This window comes from Cataglyphis hispanica, chromosome 14, assembly GCF_021464435.1.
Source record: "Cataglyphis hispanica isolate Lineage 1 chromosome 14, ULB_Chis1_1.0, whole genome shotgun sequence".
NCBI classification, from domain to species: Eukaryota; Metazoa; Arthropoda; class Insecta; order Hymenoptera; family Formicidae; genus Cataglyphis; species Cataglyphis hispanica.
The window spans coordinates 693,620-714,311 of NC_065967.1; the positions used below are offsets into that span (position 1 = coordinate 693,620).

Below are 20,692 nucleotides of genomic sequence, written 5' to 3' on the forward strand. Positions count from 1 at the left end.
TTTAGTTTGTTATTGTATTATTACAATTTTCTATATCTCGCGAGCGATCTTGAATCCTATCACGATTTTTTTGCAGGCATCTTAGAGCGTACGAGCCACATTTGGCGGGCGTGGCGTTGAGCAATGTTGAATCATCGAGAACGATCGCACAAGTCCTGTACGACATGAACGACCAGAGTAGCAGTAGCCATAATAGGTGACCTTTTGAATCAGGCCTCTAAGAGCTCTTTTAATCTCGTGAGCAGCGATCAACTTACATTATTTCGAATTATGCGGTGCGAGGAAATCGAACGTATAAGTTTGTAATTGTGTTTGCTGTGCTAGTGCGTGCGCAGAATGCGTGCATGCGTGCGTGGTACGTGCCCAAAAAATTTGAAGGGACTAGAGGAGATGGTACCGAGGATAAATGTTCCATATATAGAAAAAAGAGGCCTATAAACTTACTAGGCAAAATACTTTGCCAATTTTAGATTATAACATGAACTGTAACTAGTGAAACACAAAACAAAGACATTTAGTTAAAATCATATGGAAAAGTGATAATGTGTCTGCGAGAGAGGGAGAGATAGAAAATGAGAAAGAACGAGCGAGCAAGAGAGTAAAGAGAGAATATGTGTATATGTTGTGTGTATGTGCGCATGTTTGTGCGTATGTATGTGCGTATGTGTGTATGTTTTGTGTGTGAGAGAGAGATGATATTTCACAGATTTAATATTAATATTTATTTTCTCAACAAGAAATATGGAAAAAGTGTTTTTAGTGAACATGTACAAAAAATAACGAAGAAAATACTTTATAAACGTTATAGTTAATTATATAATCGATATATTATAATTAATATTATACATTATTATTCTATAATTATTGTATTGTGTTTTTTTTTTTTTTTTTTTCCTCCCATAAATCACCAAGAATTTTGCTAGAAAGAAGAAAAACAAAATCTTTTTATGAAATGTATTTGTTAAGAATTTATCATTTGCTTATATAATTGCATATTGCAGTTACACGGCTATATTATCGTCTCTCTTTGTTTTATTATTATTAACTAATCTAATTATCGTCAAAAAAATTAGTAAGATATAACAGTAACATGCATTGGCATGCTAGCGAGTTCGTCAATACAGCAGGACATTCATATCACTGCGTAAATTTAACGATGTCTAGTTTAGATCAGTTTTAGATCAACGATTCCTAGCCAATTCGACTTCTACAATGTGTCAACATACCTAGAGAAAAAAAATTTTTACGCTCGCCTGTTATGTAATACGCGGCAAATCGTTAAATTTTCGTTTACAAAATGACTTTGTCATTTAGCGTAACTTCCAATCGAAGAGAATACTTTGCAAATATTTCGAGACCAACAGTAATATTATTTGCAAGTTAACCAAGTTACAAATATCAAATAATTTTCAAACGAAGTTTTACATCCAGATTAAAAGGCCTAAGATTGTACTTTAAATGACAAAATGATTTTATACTTTAAACTTTAAATGACAAATGATCGAGTGTAATATTGAATTTTCTGTTTTTTCTCTCTTGAATATTCGGTTAACTTAGTTTTCATTGCTGATATCCACTCATTGAAAATGTTTCCGTTTAATTCTCTCGTGGCAGCTTAGTTGTACTTGCAAACTACATATATCGCTTCGAGTGTCTCGAATAAATATAACATTTAACACAAGCTTATGCAACAGTAGACGAAATTTATTGTGATATCGCGTGAAATGCAATATAATTGTTGCAGCGCATAATGACAAAGTTGTCTTTTGGCGCAATACTTCAACATTATTTGCTTTCACAAAAATTGCTATGGAAGATCGTAGATTTTCTTTTGTATTATACGGTGTATAAAAAAAAGAAGATATAATAAGAAATGATGATTTTCTCCGAATCTTATAAACCAAGTACGGTCGAATAAAAATTAATCAGCTATTTGATTAATCAGAAAACTCAATATATATAATTTAAGAATATAATGAATCTTTATTTTATTTTAAACGGTTTGAAGCATTAGATTGACAAGTGTTTTATGTTCTCGGACGTCACTTTGTGACCGGCATAGATTGCATTTATGGTTTATTGAGTTTTCTAGAACACAAAAAAATAAGAATATAAGCTCTAATCATATTCATATATATAATATACATACGTGTACATAATACCTGTATTTCATTCACGATGTTAAAACCTCTGTGTAAATTTCTTAAGATTATAAGTTTAACGCGTCTATATAATAAGAGAAACAAAGGAAAAGATTCTTGTATTATAATAGTTTGTGACAAGACGTAGAAGTTGCAAAGGAACGGATTTTTGTAATTAATTTAACTCGTTCGGCGCGAAGAGAGAAAGAGAATGTGTTGAGGAACGGCTTTGTCTTATATTGCAAAATAGCCGTTTATGAATAAACATAAAAATATGATAATGGACCCTGTGCGAGCCTCTATTATGTATTTTATATATAAATATATAAAAACAAGTTTAATAGCTGAACGTTTTTAGGAGGACGAAAATCTTGTGAGAGGCTTTTTATTTTTATTATTTGTAATTACCTAGTTTACATGTTCACCGTTTCGTACGATCATTGAGATCATAAATAAACATCTGTGTAAAGGAATAAAAAAAAAACGATATAATAAATTACTAAATACGAAGGAGAATATGGGAAAGATATATATAAAATGTTGTGTGGTTCTTTCTCTTCTCTCCGTCGTATTGCAAATAAATATGTAAGTGACCCAAAAATATTATCAAAGGTAAAAGGCAGAAGAACTGGACGATGCAAGCCTTATCTTATATCTTCACGTATGTATTATACAATAAGTATAATTATGTGTTATCTATTTTTCATTTATGCCATTTATTTTTAATATTTAATTACGATATATATAATATTTCAGTTAAAAAAAATTGTGAAAAGTATAAAATTTATTGCGATATATAAATAGAGTATACAAAACCTTAAAAATATAAAACTTGAGAATATACAAATTTGTACTCTTGGAGAGATGCTAAAAATATTTAAATTACTTTATTTTCGTAGAAATTATTTGTTCTTTAAAAGATGCATGCCATTGTTTGTGATTTCGTCATATTTCTTTTCACTTATATTACTCATATCTCTTCTTTATTTAAAACTTGTTTAATATAGTTAATTTTTGCTCTAAATTTTTTAGATAATCTTTGATCTCGATCAATATTTACAAACATTTTTTCCATTTTTTCTCTCAATGTGAACGTATTTCAATGTAACATCTCAATAGTTATTCTATATATATATACACACATCTTTCGAAAATTCTAAGAGTGCTCAAGTTTATTATTGATTAAATCTTTGTGAAAATTAAAATTTTTTTTAGTATAAATTCATACAATATTAATCCATGTATTCTTAATATTCGAAATATTTTTCACAATTAGATAAATTATTATATATATCAGATTAATGAATCTTTTCACTTTCTCTTGATTATACCATCAAAATTATTGTAATATCGTACATTATCTTTTCTCTTAATTTATTTATATACATACTTGCATTGTGTTATCTTTCACATATAAGTTTGATCTTTTGCATCTTTTCCTGTATAAAGACTTATGATGTAATCTCAATTTGCATGATGCATGTTCTAGATATTCAAAAGTTTTTGCCATTGCTACATAATATCTCATTTTTCTTGCTTGAAAATGGTTTAGTTTTTCAGCTGTACGATTTATCGTACAACGGATGTTCTATCCACATTTTAGATAAAGAATTATGTTAATAAAATATATATCGCGAGCGTCAATATTTATACGATTGTGTCATAACACATTTTTCTTCGCGCATCTGCAAATTATATCCATATTGCCAACACTCGATATGTTAAATCGATCATATATTTTTGCAGTATCTTTATCTATTCTATTGACATTATCCTTATTTTATTCTTATAGGACTAAGAGACATCGTATGCTGGTATTCTCTATATAACTACATTTAAATCTACATTGAAACTGTCTGGACTCGAATTTAGCGACCTGCAAAAACAAGCAGAAAACATAGAAATCAGAGATATGCGTATACAATTTCCTAATTATCTTATTGCATCGGAAAATTTGTCTATTATCGACAGCACTTAATTGAGCATATCACCTTGTATCAAAAAGGCAATCTTTGTAAATCATAAAATTCATATATATTTTTCCTACAAATTTGTATGTAAATATATAACGTCGCACAAAAGTTATTTCGAAAAAACTAACAACCCTTACAAAAGTCTCGAATTAAAATCGCGTTATCAACTATAAACAATAACGCGATACTTTCCTGCTAAGGAAGATTCGAGTTTCTATCCGCATCATCAGCGACCTTGCGTCGCGACGAGAACTTGTTGAGACATGGAACGAACTCGAAGGGAGGAATGTGTCTCCTGAGGAAGGAGCATCGACAATCAAGTGAGAACGACGTGAATCGTTCGTCGCGATTCGTCGATTCAAGCTCCTGATCGGATTCGCGTACACAGATGGTATGTTTGGGAATCGCGGTATATGGTTTCCTCAACCAGTCTGTGTGCCTGGCGAATTCGTAATTGGTACTGATCAATATCATAGTTTCAAACGCGATTATTGTCACGCTGATTCTACCTGCACGCGGCGGCGACACTCTCGTCACTGGAGGATTTATCATTCGGTTGGGGAAAGATAGCGCGATCGAGAAGCGATTTTTCTTGAATAAACTCTTCAGAATCTCTAAATTTGGAAATAATCACGGTAGACAAAACTCGATATAACATGCGTAAACGAGGGAGAAAAGATAAACATGAATATTTTTAGTGACTACAATAAAATACCTGCGATTCTGTTCTTCCTTTCTCGCACGGTCAAATCTTTCATTGGTAACTTGTCTACGGAGTTCACTGATCTGTTTACTGTATTCCGCCGCTTGATTCTGATACTGTCTAAGCTCTTCGGATTCTGACGATCTATAAGAGAAAATGTAAGTATGAAACATAATATAAAGATAAAATACGAAGGTAATATAATGAGATGCGCACAGTTTACTTTGAAGTTCGGAAACTTTCTGTTTTAATCTGGAGATTTCATTTTGCAGCTCCTGATTAGTGGCCTGCGCATTGATGGACTCCTGCCTCGTTTGGTCCAAAAGAGTCTCCAATCGTTCCACAATCACGCGATCTCTAGTCATCTGTTCTTGCATGATACTCTGCTCGGCTTTCAGCTTCGATACTTGCGCTTCACACTACGTGAAAGTTAAAAAAATGCCCCGTCAAAGAGAAATCAAACAACTGGCGCGTATAAAAAATTAGAAATAACTAGGATAAAATATTTAAATAATAAATATTTACATGTTCCTTTATATGATTTTTGTCACTAAGTTGTTGCATAAGTGTATCTTTCTGTTGATCTAATTTCACGCATAGATCTCTGACCGCCAATAAATCAGTCTCAGCTCGGTGCCTCTGTTCGATCTGTTGTCGCAGCTGCGTTTCCATGCTAGCGACGCTTTGCGTTAAATTGCTTATCTAAAAAAGTCGTTAAATCATCAAATATGGGGGAGGAGAGAAATTAATCGTATTCCTCATTATTAAGTCTTGACTTGAATTAATCTTATTTTCAGCTGCGCATCATTTTATACAAAAAAAATACCTGAGTCTCGTAGCCTTTTATCAAACAATCCCTGTCGGACAATAAACGCTCCAGATCGGCTATTTGATGTCTCGCGTTTTCAAGGGCTCCTTTAGCTTCCGCCGCCTCGGACTCTAAGCTGTGATTGCTATTCTCCAAGACCGTCGCCTCTAAGCTGAGACTGCGGAAATGGTTCAGCATCTCCGTTCTCTCGTTCTCCTGAAAGGAAAAGATGATGAACATTCGAGGCAAGTATTGTTCATTTCTTATCAATGAAAATGTCACTGAATTATACTTTTCGATTCAGGAGATCCTCGGCGCGACGTACTTCGCTGACGTAAGTCTGCAACTGTCTCTTAAGATCGTAGCACTCGGCGCGCGAGGTCTCCAATTCGCGTTGAAGGTTCTGCACCTCGCAGGTCATCGCCGCCAAATCATCCTGCAGCTTCCGGTTCTCCTCGATTGCGTTCTCGCGGTCCATCGACGCGGCCTTGAGTTGCCTCTGTACCGTCTCCAATTCTAGTTGCAGCGATCTCAGCTGACGTTCCCGCTCCGCACTCTGATCGATGCATATTCTACAATTAATACCGTCGTTGCAGAGCACGAAAAAATATATGATGCAGATTTATTTGCGCGTAAAGCGAATAATTAAATTATTCTGCAAAGTAATAAATATTAGATTATTCGAACGTGAGTACAAATATAATAAATACAATTTTTATTAAACATTATTTTCTTGTACGTATCGGCTTCTATTATTATGAAGTCGTGCGTCACACACAGATATTTAATCGACGATTGTTTATGCAGGTCACGCGCTTGTTCTTCGTGGCGCAAGATATATTCGCGAAAGGGGACAAGGGCAACACGAACAAATTAGACTACCGTTTCCCAACTCCTTCTCGAAATGAAATACTTATACGTGATAAGATTTTTATATTATTATTTATACAGAGATCGGATTGTTCGTGCAATTCTTTCGACAATTCGTCAAAAGCGAAATCGATGGAATATTAATTTATTTAACTTATACTATATACACACACATACGTGGATGCAAATGGCATTAAATTGAACATTTTAAATGAAATCTTTGCGGAAGAATTGCAACACAAAACATCTTCGTAGCTTTCATCGCGGAAAACGTTGATGCACGCTATTGCCAATCATTTCCAACTTTCGATAGACCAACAAATCGGAGTTCTAGCTCCTCAAAGTGTCTTAAACAGCCGCGTAGATTATCAATCATCCGTGCCGATTACGCGCGACTTGCATAATCGCGAGACTTACAACGATTGAGACGCGCGCGAAAAGGATCCAAACGCCGGACGACTTTCTCTCGTCTTTTTTGTCATTCTTCTCAGCAACAGTAGCAGCAGCAGCAGCCGTCTCTCGCAGATCTAATCCGAGTATGAAAGTGAAAACAAATTCCACTGATCGAGAAAAGCATTTTTCGCGCGGATTTTCCGCGATATATTTCCGCGAACTAATCTATGATTCTCCTTAAAAAAAATTGTTTTTTTTCAGCTGAAGAATTTATTTCAAAGAATTTATTTAATATTTGCTGTAGAATTAATGAGTCCTGAAAGATATATATTTCACATTAGAAGGAACAAAATAAACTATTTTTAAAAATTAATAATAACACATTTTTTGTTTAAACTCATTATATATAATATATGGGCTAAAACTTTTTTAAAGTTATATATAAGAGAAGCGAGAGAGCTTGATTTTCTCAATTGAAAAGTTTATCTTCTCATCATTTTCCGATAATCTTAAAGATAATATAATATACTCGTATAATCAATTCTCTCATAGTTTGATGGCGTGCGTATGGTTGACGATTCGTCCTCGTCATGCCTCGAGGCGGATTATCACCTCGCGATAATGACGATGGAAATTATGTCACGGATGTTACAGAAGAATGCATTCGCGAATTACTGAAAGAAATGATTTTCATTTCCACAGGTTTGCGACAAGATGGAAATTTCTCTTCCACATAGAGCGAAGTCACGTCGGCGATGAAATTTATCGCGCCATAAACGCAATACCGGTAGTGACTTTTCAGTTTTTCCTCACATACCTTCTGACACGGAAGATTTCCGGTATTCTGAAAGTGTAAACAGACATTTACTCATCTCGGCAATGTAAATTTTCCAAATGGCAAGTCTACATAATTCAATTAAGAATTCGGATATTCACCGTCTAATTGTCCATCCGGTTTCCTCTTGAGTGTTCAAGTTCATATCTCACTCTCTCTTTCTTCGGCATCATCGTTTAGAAGGAAAGTTCATAGACGGTACAACGTAAAAGGAAAAGTACCATAGAAAGCATCACAAGTGCTCCACGTTCTTTTAATATATGCAAAGATGTTTTTCATAGAGAAATGTTTTTCATCGCTTTACATCGCTTTCGTTCGTCTAATTATAAAGCTCCATATAGCAAAATTTGTTTCAGTACATTATGAAATCACAAGTGCGCGAGATCCATTTATGATGATTTTTGCAATATATAATTTATTATCAAAATTTGCTTCCAAATCAAATATTAACAGTCGATGTGTATTTTTTGGCGCGATATATATATATATATATATATGTCAAATGTGAAAGCGTGTAGATATGCGTGTACAATATATAATCCAACGATGATTCGCATCTTCTATCCTCTTATAATTCATACAGTATAAGTTATATCTCGCGAGGACCGAGTTTAGCTTGAGATAAAATCTGCATTTGTATATCTTTACCAAAAACAACGAAATCATTGTAGAAACGTGTGAGCCAGAGAGTGCATCGCCCTAAGGAGGGTCCACTGGATTCCTCACTATTCCCTTCCTCGATTGCCTCATCTGTACCGTTTTACACGTCGAAATTGATAGAAAACGGTACTAGTTGCTTGCTTACAGAGGCAATCTAAAGAAATGTAAAAGAATCTAAAAGAAAGTACGATACAACCGTTACTTGTGAATTCGTGAACGTGACTCCTGAAATTTTATGCCCTTTTAACTTTGGATTTTTCTGTAATACACATGTAAATTTCTGACGATTTAAAAACAAGCAAATTATTTGTGAAAATTTTTAAATTTTGAACATGCAATATTCATTAATGCAGAGTATTTTTTTTACACTCAAATTATATAAGAATAGAGTTAAAATTGTCATCTTGAATTCTTAAATAAAAAGTTTCAACGCGATGATAACTCGGCGATATATGCGTGAGTCATCTTTATTATTCATAGTTAACTCGAGAGATTATGCGAAGAGGCGCGCCCTTTCGAAGAGACACTCTTTGGTTTAACATTACCGTTATAGGTAAAGGGCATTGCACGCGTTCCTCTCCTCGAAACTGAACTTAAGTGAGAGGAGACGAAGAGATGATACGCGAGAAGAGGAACCGTTGCGATCTCAATGCACATAAAATTATTCAAACGGACGAAATGCGATCTTCGATGTAAATTTTAATAAATTTGTTTTTCATTTCTGAACACTTCCATTTAATAAACTAAATTCATTAAAGGCATTTTAAAGAAAAAAAAAATAAAAATAAACCTTCTATAAAAAAAATAAATATGTTACAAATTCTTTTTAACAATCAAAAAATAAAAAATTCAATAACACCTTCAATATTACCTTCAAAATCAAAAGTTTTTTTATATATTATAATTAAAAATGTACTAATAAAAATGTACCTTTTAATTATTTGACTGTTGATCCTATGTTAAAAGTATTATTTTATATATCTAGAAAAAAATATTTAAAAAATCTTTATTATTTTTTATTGTAATCAAATTTAATTTGGGACGATCTAGTAATTTTTTAAGACTACGATAATTTAAGATGACAAGAAGCAGCGACGCGATTAATGATAATTTGATAAAAAATGTGACAATGCTTCGTTTTTGGTTTCTTCACGTCAGATTTGGATGATTGTCGGACGATTATGCGTTTCCCGTTACCGGATTTGTCTTTGAGTCCGGTGCCGAATTATGCAACAATTCAGTGAAGAAATCACTGGCTCACGAGAGTCGTAACTATCATCGCTGATGAACGACCGTGTTTCGGGAGGTCGAACGACGATGAAAGTCGTCCTCCTCCTGTAATAAAGATGTTGCGTGAAAGTGTTGCAACGGTAATTTTTTTTTTTTTTTAGGGAAACCTTAGTGAGGTAAGCGAGAGGCTAATCGTAATATTACGTAAAAATAAATAAATAAATAAATTCTGAAATCAGTTCTTTTCATCGCGGAATTTGCAATTATTTCGATGATTTCCCGGAATTTTCATCAAATAAGATTATTGTTTAAAAAATTCGAATGATGTAATCTATAAAAGTAGATATCGTACAATCGCATGTTGCGGATTAAATCGAATTCAACACAAATAGAGGATCAGACAGTAGATGATCTCATTGGATCTACGCGTTAGAGATTTCAAAATCCTACGCACGGCATATCGATTTTTTCTCCCTCGCAGCTGCAAATAAATAAAATATGCACATATTCTGTTGGTGTCCAGCCGGATACAAGATGTAACTTACGTAATTCACGTTTCCTTAAACGCGATCATCGTATTGCAAGAGAAATAAACGCATATCTTTGTACCTATATCTAGACTAAATCTACAATAAAGATGATTAGATACTGCAATCTCTCTCTTCTCATAAATATAACGCATTAAACTTTCTAACGTTCCTCCAAATAAACCTGATATTGAACCGCTGACATAAAATGGAAACGCAAATAAAAATATCTGTCAAACAAATGTTTAAAATATCATTACATTTCATACAACTCCCAATTTATGCGAAAAATTTTCCGCATGATAACAAATTTAGAGATTTACTAAGAGAGGATCCGGGTATATCTGACTGATAGCCGCGCGTAATTCGCACGTGATACACGTGTCTAAAAAATATAGGGTAAAAAAGAGAGATACGCGCGCAAGAACGGTTTTTCCCGGGCACGGATTGCACCCGGTATTAGTCACTCGAGGGAAAACTGGACGAATAGCGAAGGATTGTGTCCATGTCACTGGCGGATTCGGTCTCCGACTTCGGTCGAGTTAGGTAACAGCATAGAATCTCGAAGCCGGGACGAGCGCGAGTCAGTCTCGCTGAGCTTTCCACGGCGATAAGACCGACAACGATGACGAGGACAGCAACGGCAACGACGACGACGATACGACTCAACTCGAGCTTTTGATATGGGATGCGCAGGATGGAATGATGAACCGAGAGAAAAGATAATCTGTGAAATAGTGACGTGACATAAAGCGAGTACAAGAATTGTCAAACGACCATGAAGATGTCAAGGTATGTTTTTGAACTAGATTCTCCAATGAAATATGGAGATATATTATAATTATAATACACACATTGATCCGGGATCCTGGTAAGATGATTGCATAAACATTCTTCAAAAGGTTAAACAAAATGACATTTGATATCTTTCTTTCACTATCTCGGAATCTGCGATCATCAGATGCAAAAGGACAATGTGACATTTCTGAATCATGGAGTTCTTTTCACATAAAGACCTGAAAAAATGATAAAAGAATTCAATAGAAAACGTAAATGCAATATTTTGTTATCGCTTCAATTAAAATAAAACGTGTTAAAGAGAAATTAATCGAAACATGTGTTTGTCAAGCTCCAGTGACCAAAAAAAACCGCGCGAGCAATCAACGTTACGTGATCTCGAGTTGTTTGTATTGCATGATTTCTGCGGCGCAGATCGATTATGATGTATTAGCAGACACTTTCTTTTTTACGGGGAATATGAATCCACCCCGCCGCACGTTGTCGTGCCACGCTTGATTATATAAGCGCAATCTTAATGATAGCGCGATTGAAAATATCGTAGAAAATTCCTCGTAGCGTAACATAGATTCCGAGTAACGAGTGTATAATATGCGTGTGTAAGACGAGTGACTCTGGTAATAACTGGTTATTACTATTTAACGACACGGAAGACGGAGAAAGTGCATCATCTCCGGCAAAGAAAGTATAAAATCACGGCAAATAAATAATTGCAATAACGTGTCGCACAAATGTCGCGAGACTGGAAAGATATTATAATCTGTTCCATAAAAGAGCGAATTATATATGGAAAGTTTTACATGTGAAATAAATAATCTCTCTCTTTACTATATGAAAGCAGCTTAATGTATCTCCTTGCATCGGTATGTGCCATTTAATCATAATGATATAATTTATATTTCAATGAGATTTTGTAGAATCCATTACATATATTATTTGAGATAAAAGTGTCTCGTTAGATTTTGTGTCTCACAAATTTTCTTTTTACGATAATATACAAGCTTGATAAACTTTGATAGTGACTGAACGCGTATTAAAAAAGGAAATATAAATTATGCAATATACCCCACCTTACATAAGTTATTGGCATACCTATACTGAATGTCATCGCCGCGTGGTAACCGGTATTAAGGACACGTCGGGTAACAGGAATTCATACGATAACGATTAATGGCTTTCGATTGAGAATTTTTGGCGTGTGCCTTCCAGAAGCCGCACACTTTCTCGTTCAAATTTATCTCAGAGAAAGATTATATCGGACAATACATTGTATATTAAGAATTTTGCACCGAAACTTAATATTCTTAATTATTGTTATATACGTAGTATCGATATTCATCGGATTCTGTACTAAACAAGACTCGGCTATCTCGATTCATAAATCGCAAATAAAATCTGCCAGGATCGACCTCGACTTTCGTTGAATTTAATTAATTAATATAAAGTTTGTTCAAAAGATAAAAATTTATATATTTAAGTTTCTATTGAATATGTTAATTTTAGAGGGCATTAGAATTCAGGGACAATCTTTCTTAATAAGGAGTCGATAAAACGCATCGTTTTATCGACTCCTTATTAAGAAAGATTATTTTCTACATTCTTAAGAAAAATATCGATATTATTATCATGCGATTAGATTTCGCTGTTTGTCTCCCCGCGGGCAGATCGAAATCCTAAAAGCGAGAAAGTTCTGATGTAACTCGCCCCTGCCGGATGATCGTTAATTAAACGATTGTGTAACGAACACGTCGCGTACGCACTTGCGAGCATCGATCTTACGGATGAAGGAGTGTAACGTCACGGATAACGATCTTGCTCCTTTGTTCACGCTCGACTGTTAAATCAATTCAGCGGCGTTAATAGGGAAAGAAAATAACTCTCCGCATAGAGTACTCACGCTTGTGTTTACGAGAGGCGGAATGCGGTAACGTATAGGATCATTTTCAGGACGCGAGTCTTCCGTAAACGGCAAGTTATTTATAAAATGTGAAAAATTATCGAGAAAGTTAAGCTACATTATATCAGATCGTAATTATCTTAGCTCAACAAGATATGTTAATCGTCTTAACGAAACGTCTTAACAAAGGATAAAACTCTCGATTGAAAATTGCAGAAGAAAACTCAACTAGAATTGGCCAAGACTTCGCGCTGTTTAATTATTTCTTCGCTTTTTTTATCAAAAAGAAAAAAAAGACACACTAAATACTTGCATTCCGTTCTAAATGAGCAGCGTGTGCAATGATATGTTACAAATGTTATCATAAATATATGTACAATAATTTATATTCGATATGAAGAATGTCGCGAGAGTAGATCATTTAAATTGTTCTAGATAGATCTGCAAAAATTGTTGTGTGCCTTTGAGACTCAAATCTTCAAAAGTGTCAGTAAGATATTTCGCGAGACGGGAGAAAGAAAAAAAAAAGAGAAAAGGCCTTTTCGCGACGCGGGAAGCATTTATATAGACGACACATTATTCTTATTCTGCGCACATGTCGTCATTCTAAGCCCTGCCGCCAGGGACAATGCCATTGCCATAGTGAAACAGTGAAAGTATGGTCATTTTGCCCTCGCGCGCGCCTCTGCTCTTCCCACTCGTATTCGCATACAAACACGCACGCACGCACCGCACACGCAATGACATTTCGCGATAGTCTCGTTTTGAACGTCGCATCTCTCGACAAAACGCTCTTCACGTAGCAACGCAGTGTAAACGCGTGAAATTATTCGTGCGTGCGCTAAAGATGAGAGGTAAAATCGGTATCTTCCGTTTCAAGTAGTTATCATCACTTTACATTACATTGTAATTGGTTGATCGTATTATATTTTTGCGTGATTGTGATTTTTCACGTGTCTTTTGGCTATCGATCGTTGTGACAATTTCCATTTGCCAGATTTGCTAAGCTCGAAGTAATTTTATCGCAATCATTTTCAGCGCAATGCGGATTCTCCTAGGATGCATCATCTGCCTTCTATCAGCGGCCAACGCAAGAACCGCGATAATGCCGCCACCGTGGGCTGATCCTTCGAGCAACCCGTGCGCCGCACAACCGCGCGGTTGGCAGTTGCTATATTGGCCAGCCGATGGAAAATGCTACAAAATATTCCAGGCAGGGATGCTATAATCTTCGTTATCTATAAAGAAAAGATTGCAATGAATTGAATTTGAATAATCGTTTCTTGTAAGAAATTTCTGACGATAATGACATATCGCGATAGATCGGCGCCCCGTGTCCGGAAAGCATGGAATTGGGCCCCGCGGCCGACGGCGGCGGAACAATCGCGGAATGCCGATGTCCCCCAGGAACCGCGCAATCGCCCAGGGACGCCCTGTGCCATCCGATATTCACGAGAGCGTCCTGTTCCGAGGGTCAATTCTTCGCACCGGTGCCTGAGGCGCCCAGTAAATTGGGGTAAACGAAAGAAACAGAGGATTTCTCTTTTTAAATTTCTTATTTGGAGATGATCGTACGCTCACTTTGATAAACTTCCTTCTCTTCCTCCTCAGATCGAAACGACGATGGGGAGTATGTCGCGATCCTGAACCCTGTGACGAACGAGGCGAAATCTACTGGCCGAGGGATAGTAAATGCTATCCGCGACTCAGCAGAGGTCCTTGTCCGCGCGGTGAGCTCCTCGTCTTGGACGAAAACGGTCTAGCGACCTGTTCGTGCTCGACGACCGGCGAACTGGGTAGATATCATTGGCTGGGGAGCGGCGGCGGCTGTTACGAGCACTATACCAAGGGTCCGTGCTTGGAATCGGGAGAACTGTTTTTGCCAGGTGGCATATGCGGATGCCATTCTCAATTACCTCACTACCACGAACCGAGCGGAATGTGCTATCAATTAGGTGAGACATTCATATTCAATTTTTAATGGAATAATAAATTGTATAAACGGATTATAAACCTGTTTTTTTTTTCATTAAGTTCGATTTTTAAATTTACAAGTTTTTTAATAACATTTCTCTAAATTTTCAACTTCAACAATTATATATCAGGCGGCGTCGGTCCATGTTCGCAAGGACATCATTTTGTGGTAACTATGGACGCCCGATCATCGACACAAGAGGATGTTGTGCGAGCCAGATGTGTGTGCAAATCGGGTCACATATTATACAAAAACGGACAATGCTATCGACTGCACACGAGAGGACCCTGCGAGAATGGTTATATGTTGATCAACTCGTCGACCTGCGTTCCTGTGCCGTGCAAACGCGGCAGGTTGTACTTTCCTCAGGAGAAGACTTGCTACAAGATCGGCACACGAGGACCGTGCCCGAACGGTCAGATAGTGTTGTATGATTACAATGTCAGGCCGTCCCTTGATGGGATCGGATATAACGGCGTGTGCGGATGTACTAGTATCATGAGGGACGCTGGCAAATGCGTGGAAGGCGATAGTGATGACTGCGAGAGCACACCGGGTATGGTGATGATTAATAAGACCTGCTACAAACTGTACACGCAGGGCCCGTGCACCGCGGGCGAATGGTTAGTTGCACAAAGAATACCGAGAAACACTCGATTGTGGCGAGAGAGAAAGTCGCAATCAAAAGCTAGATGCGAATGTCGACCCGGTTACAAGAGAATCGTCGAGAACTCGGGAGAGGCTCTGGAGGAGCTGGAAAGCAATAGTCTGATCTCGCTAAATGGCTGCCAGCCACCCGCGGTGAGCCTGGCGAAATTTCTCAACGATAACGTCAAGTCGATGACGATTTAATTGGCTGCGCAGTAAATCTGCATTGCCTCATTTATAATTTATTACAGATTCCACGAGATAAATTTATTTTTTTATCTAGCAAAGAACGTGTATGATGTGTTCAAATATTTCAGTCGAAAGAATAACGATAGATTTAGTTTTGTACATAATGTTATAATTATTTTTTTAATTTTATCTCGTTTTATGTCGTCGAACGAAGTTTTATTTATTATGTTTTATACCTTAAGCATTGTAAATACCATTTCTACGGTTTTGTGACTTAAAGCTTAGAGTTTCTCGAGAAACATGTGCCACTTTTTTTTTAGAAGAATTACTGAACGTTGTAAATAAACACAGATGTACTTACTCATTTTTATGTTGTAAATCACGGATTTGTTGTTGTATCCCATCTGCTTCTTGGTCCTTATGTACCAATTCTCGTTCTAATGCCGCAATCTTTTCAGTTTTCTCGTCCAATGCCATCTGCAAAAGAAGAAATAGATTTTATAAATCATCGTATGTGAAAACAATGTAATTTCCTGCATCTCATTTACCAATAGTCGATCCTTCTCTTGATCCAGAAGTGTCATGTTTGCGCGTAGATTATTGATTTCTTGCTTCAGCTCCTTGATTTGATCATTCAATTGCGCCTGTTGTTGCTCCATACCTTTATTGCGGTCCATAGCCTTGTTCAATTCCGATTCTGTCTGCGACAATTGACCCTGCACGTCCCCGAGTGCTTGATCCGTTTGATCCTGCAGTGTTCTGCAATGGAAGATTTAGTTAAGATTATATTCTATTTAAAAAAAAAAGATTTAATATATTACCGTAATTGAAAATATTGCGTCCGCTGCGCCATTAATTCTTGCTTCGTACGGTGCAGCTCCTCTTGGACATCGCTCAACTGATCCTCGAGACCGTTTATCGTCGTCCTCCTCGTACCCTGAGTGACCAACAGATCTTGTAGTTCTTTCTCAGTATGTTTCAACCGTGTCTCCGCCTGGGCTAAACTCTCTTTGAGGCGAAGCTGTTCACTCGTATGCGCTTCCGATATCATCTATATTATCCAATCATGCATCCGCAACATATTGCCGCAACCAAACACGGACAGTATTAGTAAACAATTAGTAATAAATAATATTAATTATAGTAATCATACATATAATTAGTATATTAATTGTTCTATTATAATTAGTGAAATGAAATAGAAAATGTTAAGATTATGTTATTAATTTAATTATTAACATTAAAATTAAAATTTCAGAAAAATCAACAAGGACTGAGATAATATTTAAACAGTTTAATTTCGATCTCTGCGCTATACCTTAAGTCTCTCCCGCAACGCATCACGTTCCTCTATGAGTCGTTCAACATCTGCTCTAACTGTATCCCGCTCTAGTTCCAGATGTTCAAGCATTGTCTACATGATATTCAAATTGAAAATATTTAAATTGCAAATTAAACATATTTATATTTTACTTACAAACCGTAAATACCTTTGTCGCGAATATCGGCGAATCAGATGCACAGATACAATTACAGACAGGTTTGCACGATCTACAAGGGATACATCTCTGATTTTCCTTATAAGTTTTCAGACGTGCTTCCAGATCCTCTTTTTGATAATACAGCTCTTCTTTCTCTCGTTGCGCTTTGCTTAAAGCTTGTTCCATATTGATTAATTCGTGTTTCAATTCACCTATTCGTGTCCATAAATCAGCCTATGCAATTTGTTATAAAATAATAAAATTACTATTTCTCATATACTCATGCGATAATTTTTCAGATTTAATTATTACATTATCTTTATCAGATACTCTGTATTGCTCATCTCGACAATTAATGTATTCTTTCTTGTAGTGATCTCGTTCTGTCTCCAATCGCTGAATTGTCTGTTGCAACTATGGAGAAAAGAAGACAAATGCCATTGTTTTGATATCATATTCTTAATAAGATTAATCGATATTTAAGTAAATTACTCTAACTTACAGACACAATTTTCAAATTTGCTTCATCAATCAATCTTTGCATGTCAAGATTATCTGCATTCTCTGTAATTTCTCCATCTTTAACTTTTCCCTGATGATCTACAGTACATTTTTCATTTTTATAGTTTTTGAATGCTAAAATAAAAGACAAAATTAATTTTTTAATGTGTTACTTTTTCGACGAAATTTTCATATAATGCGTTTTTCAAAAATAATTCTTATATAAGAATATGTTTAATATTACTAGGCAATGTGCAAAAATCGATTTATCAATACAAATTTTTCTCTTCAATGATTTCATGCTTTTATTCAGTTTTTTTTTTTTTTTTTATTTTATCGTTTGATCATTTCCTTCATTATTTTATCATACAATATTCTTAATACGTATTTATTCTTTTAATATTTTATTAGTATATTGCATTTGATTAATACCTTGTCTTTGGTATTCGTTTTCTTTAATCAGTCTTTCCACCTCATTCTTTAAATTTTTTTCTGCAATATTATATTTTAAACTTTTATTCTCGGCAAAAATAATACAAGCTGTTAAAAAAAGATATTAAAATTGAATAATTTAGTGATATCATACCAATGATTGCTAGTTGATTGATCTTATCAGACATTTGTTTCTTTTCATCTAATGTATGTTCTAAAGTGCGTTGGACGTTACGTTTCTCAAGCCTGCAAGATTCTAGATCTGCTCTCAATTCCTGCACCTCTCTGCGTTCTACAATTAACTCGTGTTCTAAGACATGAAGCTGTTTCATGACATCTTCTAATTTCTCCTAAACAAGCATATAGTGGAAATAAAAAAAAATTGTCTTGGAAATATACAAAATTAAACATACCTGAAGTCTACAAACTCTTCTATTATTTTCTTTAACTGCAGAATTGCAGTCGGCCTCTACAGCTAATGCAACATGATCTATATCTTTCAATTCTTTTTCTAATTCTTCATTTCGTTTTGCTAGTTTCATTGCCTGAGACATTGCTTCGTGTTGTTTATTTAGAGATTCTGCATTGAAGGAAATAATATACAAAATATATATCAATTGTTTTCATAAGATTAATCAAATTTAAAAAATCTGCATTTTAAAAATTATCTACTTTAATAAGTTTCTTACCTTTTAGTTGTTGTTCTAACTCTTGTTTGGCATGTTGAAGAATCTTTACTTCACTAATAATTTCTATATCATTGGCAGCACCAATTTTCTTTTCCATTTTCTTGCAAATGCAATCTTTGCAAACTGCGACATAGGAATGTCCACCTTCCAACATTTTTCTTAGTCGAATTATTTCTTTTTCTTTTGTAGCTAGCTATAAATAATATTTTATTCTACAACAATGTGTTAATAAACAAGACTTGCATCGTTAAAGATATTATCACCATATATCAATGATTTCTAGCATGCAGGATATAAATTACTAACGTACACAAAATTTCCATTTCTTTTCTGAAAAAAATGGTTAAAAGTAATGCATGCAGAACTATTGGTGCTTAATATACCTGTTTTTCAAGGGTCTCTATAGTATCTGTTTGCAATAAAAGCTCCCCTCGTAATTTTGTTACTTCCTGATTTAAACAGTTCATCTTGTGATCCGCCATGCTTATTATATCTATTATCTTAGGTTCAACGCTGCTTAATTTTGGCAGTGAGTGATTGCTCTTTGCCCTTGGCATTGGCTCAGCTTCTAAGACAGGTCTTCTAAGAGGAAAGCAGGGACGCTTCTTAGCAGCTGTAAAAATTTTAAAAGTATATCATCATTTAAATATCAACTAGTGTGTGTCATTTTTTGCTGATAATAAAAATTAATAAAAATAAAAACTTACAAAATCCCACATTAATAATAGTTGGCTTTAAACATTTGCCTTGAAGTTCTAATATCTTTTTAGATTTGGCAGCCGACTCTGTTTCCAGCTCCTTTATCTTATGTATGTTATGTGAAGATGCCAATTGCAAATCATTGCATTCACATTCTAACTTATATATTTGCTTCTTAAGATCCTTGGTTTGTTTCTGATGTGCTTCTTTAGCCTCTATCAGATCCGAGTGAAGCTGGTTACATTCTCGCACTAATCTTGCATTATCACATTTGTAGGGATCAACTGTCAATTGCAACTGGCTATGTGCCTGCACATATCATGCAATCACATTGATAGATTGTCAATTTTATTGTTTTTATCATTAAAACTGATTTTTTGTCTGAAGTTGCTTGAAAGATTAATCTTTGAAGTTAGACAATAAAACTTTATATGAGTATTCAACTTTTTTCATAAATTATTTTGAGTATTCTTGTAAAGTTGCATTGGAGTGATACTATTTTGTTTTAACATACCTCAACATTCTCCTGAGCAATGGCTTTAAAATGTTTAAGACTGTCTGTAGTTTGTATCAGATCAGATAGTAAAGTTTCTATCAGAGGTAAAGCATCTATTGACAGTGCTTGCTTGTATCCCAAGTTATCCAAATGTTTTCTAACTGTTCGGTACCTAGTGGCAACATTATATTCTTCCTCCCCATTCATTCTTGCAAAATATATAATTGACTAAATAGTTCGCACAAATTACACAGTAATTATTACAAAACTCCAAATTTGATCATTTTTATGACAATTAAATCCAATGTAACCTCATGTGTCCTCATTGCATCGTTATAATTACAAAAATTTATTACATTACATATATTTTATCATTAATTATCACTAAATGGATATACAAGTCATATTGTTGAATGACATAAATAAAAGTATGTGTTGTAATAAACGACCATGTTAATAAATTAATAACAATTATTCAACAAATTTTCATTTTGATCGTTCAATATCTTTTTCTCATCAAAATAATTAATCTATTTAAATTAAATTTTAATAGATACACATTATTTGTCAGACACATTCTAAAAAATATATTCGTCGCGCTTCAACTATTGTCAACAATTCAACATTCTCCCACACAAACTGTTTGAAACAATTTAAAAATGTTGCCAATCTAACGATTCCAATTTTATCGTATCCCGCGTTCCGAGACACATCAATGACAGTTCATTTGTCAAACGAACGATGTAT

The 20,692-nt window shown here is 35.0% G+C and overlaps 3 protein-coding genes across 13 annotated transcripts in view; 2 read left to right on the forward strand and 1 right to left on the reverse strand.

Moving 5' to 3' along the window:
- Nucleotides 1-2,637, forward strand: part of LOC126854440 (AT-rich interactive domain-containing protein 2) — a 44,178-nt gene extending 41,541 nt beyond the window's left edge. For all 8 annotated transcript variants that reach the window (XM_050601180.1, XM_050601175.1, XM_050601179.1 and 5 more), the window contains one exon: nt 77-2,637. In XM_050601180.1, coding sequence (XP_050457137.1) covers nt 77-200 — 124 coding nt within the window. In that variant the 3' untranslated portion in view covers nt 201-2,637. The remainder of the gene's footprint in view (nt 1-76) is intronic.
- LOC126854443 (centrosomal protein of 135 kDa) lies at nt 941-20,596 on the reverse strand. 3 transcript variants are annotated; one of them, XM_050601195.1, is made up of 20 exons: nt 19,964-20,596; nt 19,458-19,758; nt 19,134-19,363; nt 18,751-18,943; nt 18,475-18,641; nt 18,216-18,411; nt 18,062-18,121; nt 17,631-17,764; nt 17,441-17,542; nt 17,138-17,362; nt 16,966-17,061; nt 16,469-16,584; nt 16,196-16,406; nt 16,009-16,124; nt 5,918-6,197; nt 5,644-5,841; nt 5,343-5,519; nt 5,034-5,236; nt 4,830-4,961; nt 941-4,017 (listed from the first exon to the last, which is right to left on the reverse strand). In XM_050601195.1, exons 1-20 carry the CDS (start codon nt 20,150-20,152, stop codon nt 3,963-3,965), a joined length of 3,381 nt encoding a protein of 1,126 aa, XP_050457152.1. In that variant the 5' UTR covers nt 20,153-20,596; the 3' UTR covers nt 941-3,962. The 3 variants fall into 3 exon arrangements, with proteins under 3 accessions (XP_050457152.1, XP_050457150.1, XP_050457151.1); XM_050601193.1 differs by having other exon boundaries at nt 16,469-16,698; XM_050601194.1 differs by lacking the exon at nt 18,062-18,121 and having other exon boundaries at nt 16,469-16,698.
- On the forward strand, nt 10,639-16,011 carry LOC126854460 (uncharacterized). Of its 2 annotated transcripts, none has more exons than XM_050601229.1 (5): nt 10,639-10,932; nt 13,874-14,048; nt 14,158-14,351; nt 14,447-14,790; nt 14,941-16,011. In XM_050601229.1, the coding sequence occupies exons 1-5, from the start codon at nt 10,919-10,921 to the stop codon at nt 15,660-15,662; spliced, it is 1,449 nt and encodes a 482-aa protein (XP_050457186.1). In that variant the 5' UTR covers nt 10,639-10,918; the 3' UTR covers nt 15,663-16,011. The 2 variants fall into 2 exon arrangements, with proteins under 2 accessions (XP_050457186.1, XP_050457187.1); XM_050601230.1 differs by lacking the exon at nt 10,639-10,932 and adding an exon at nt 12,591-13,689.
- Nucleotides 20,597-20,692: the final 96 nt, after the last annotated feature.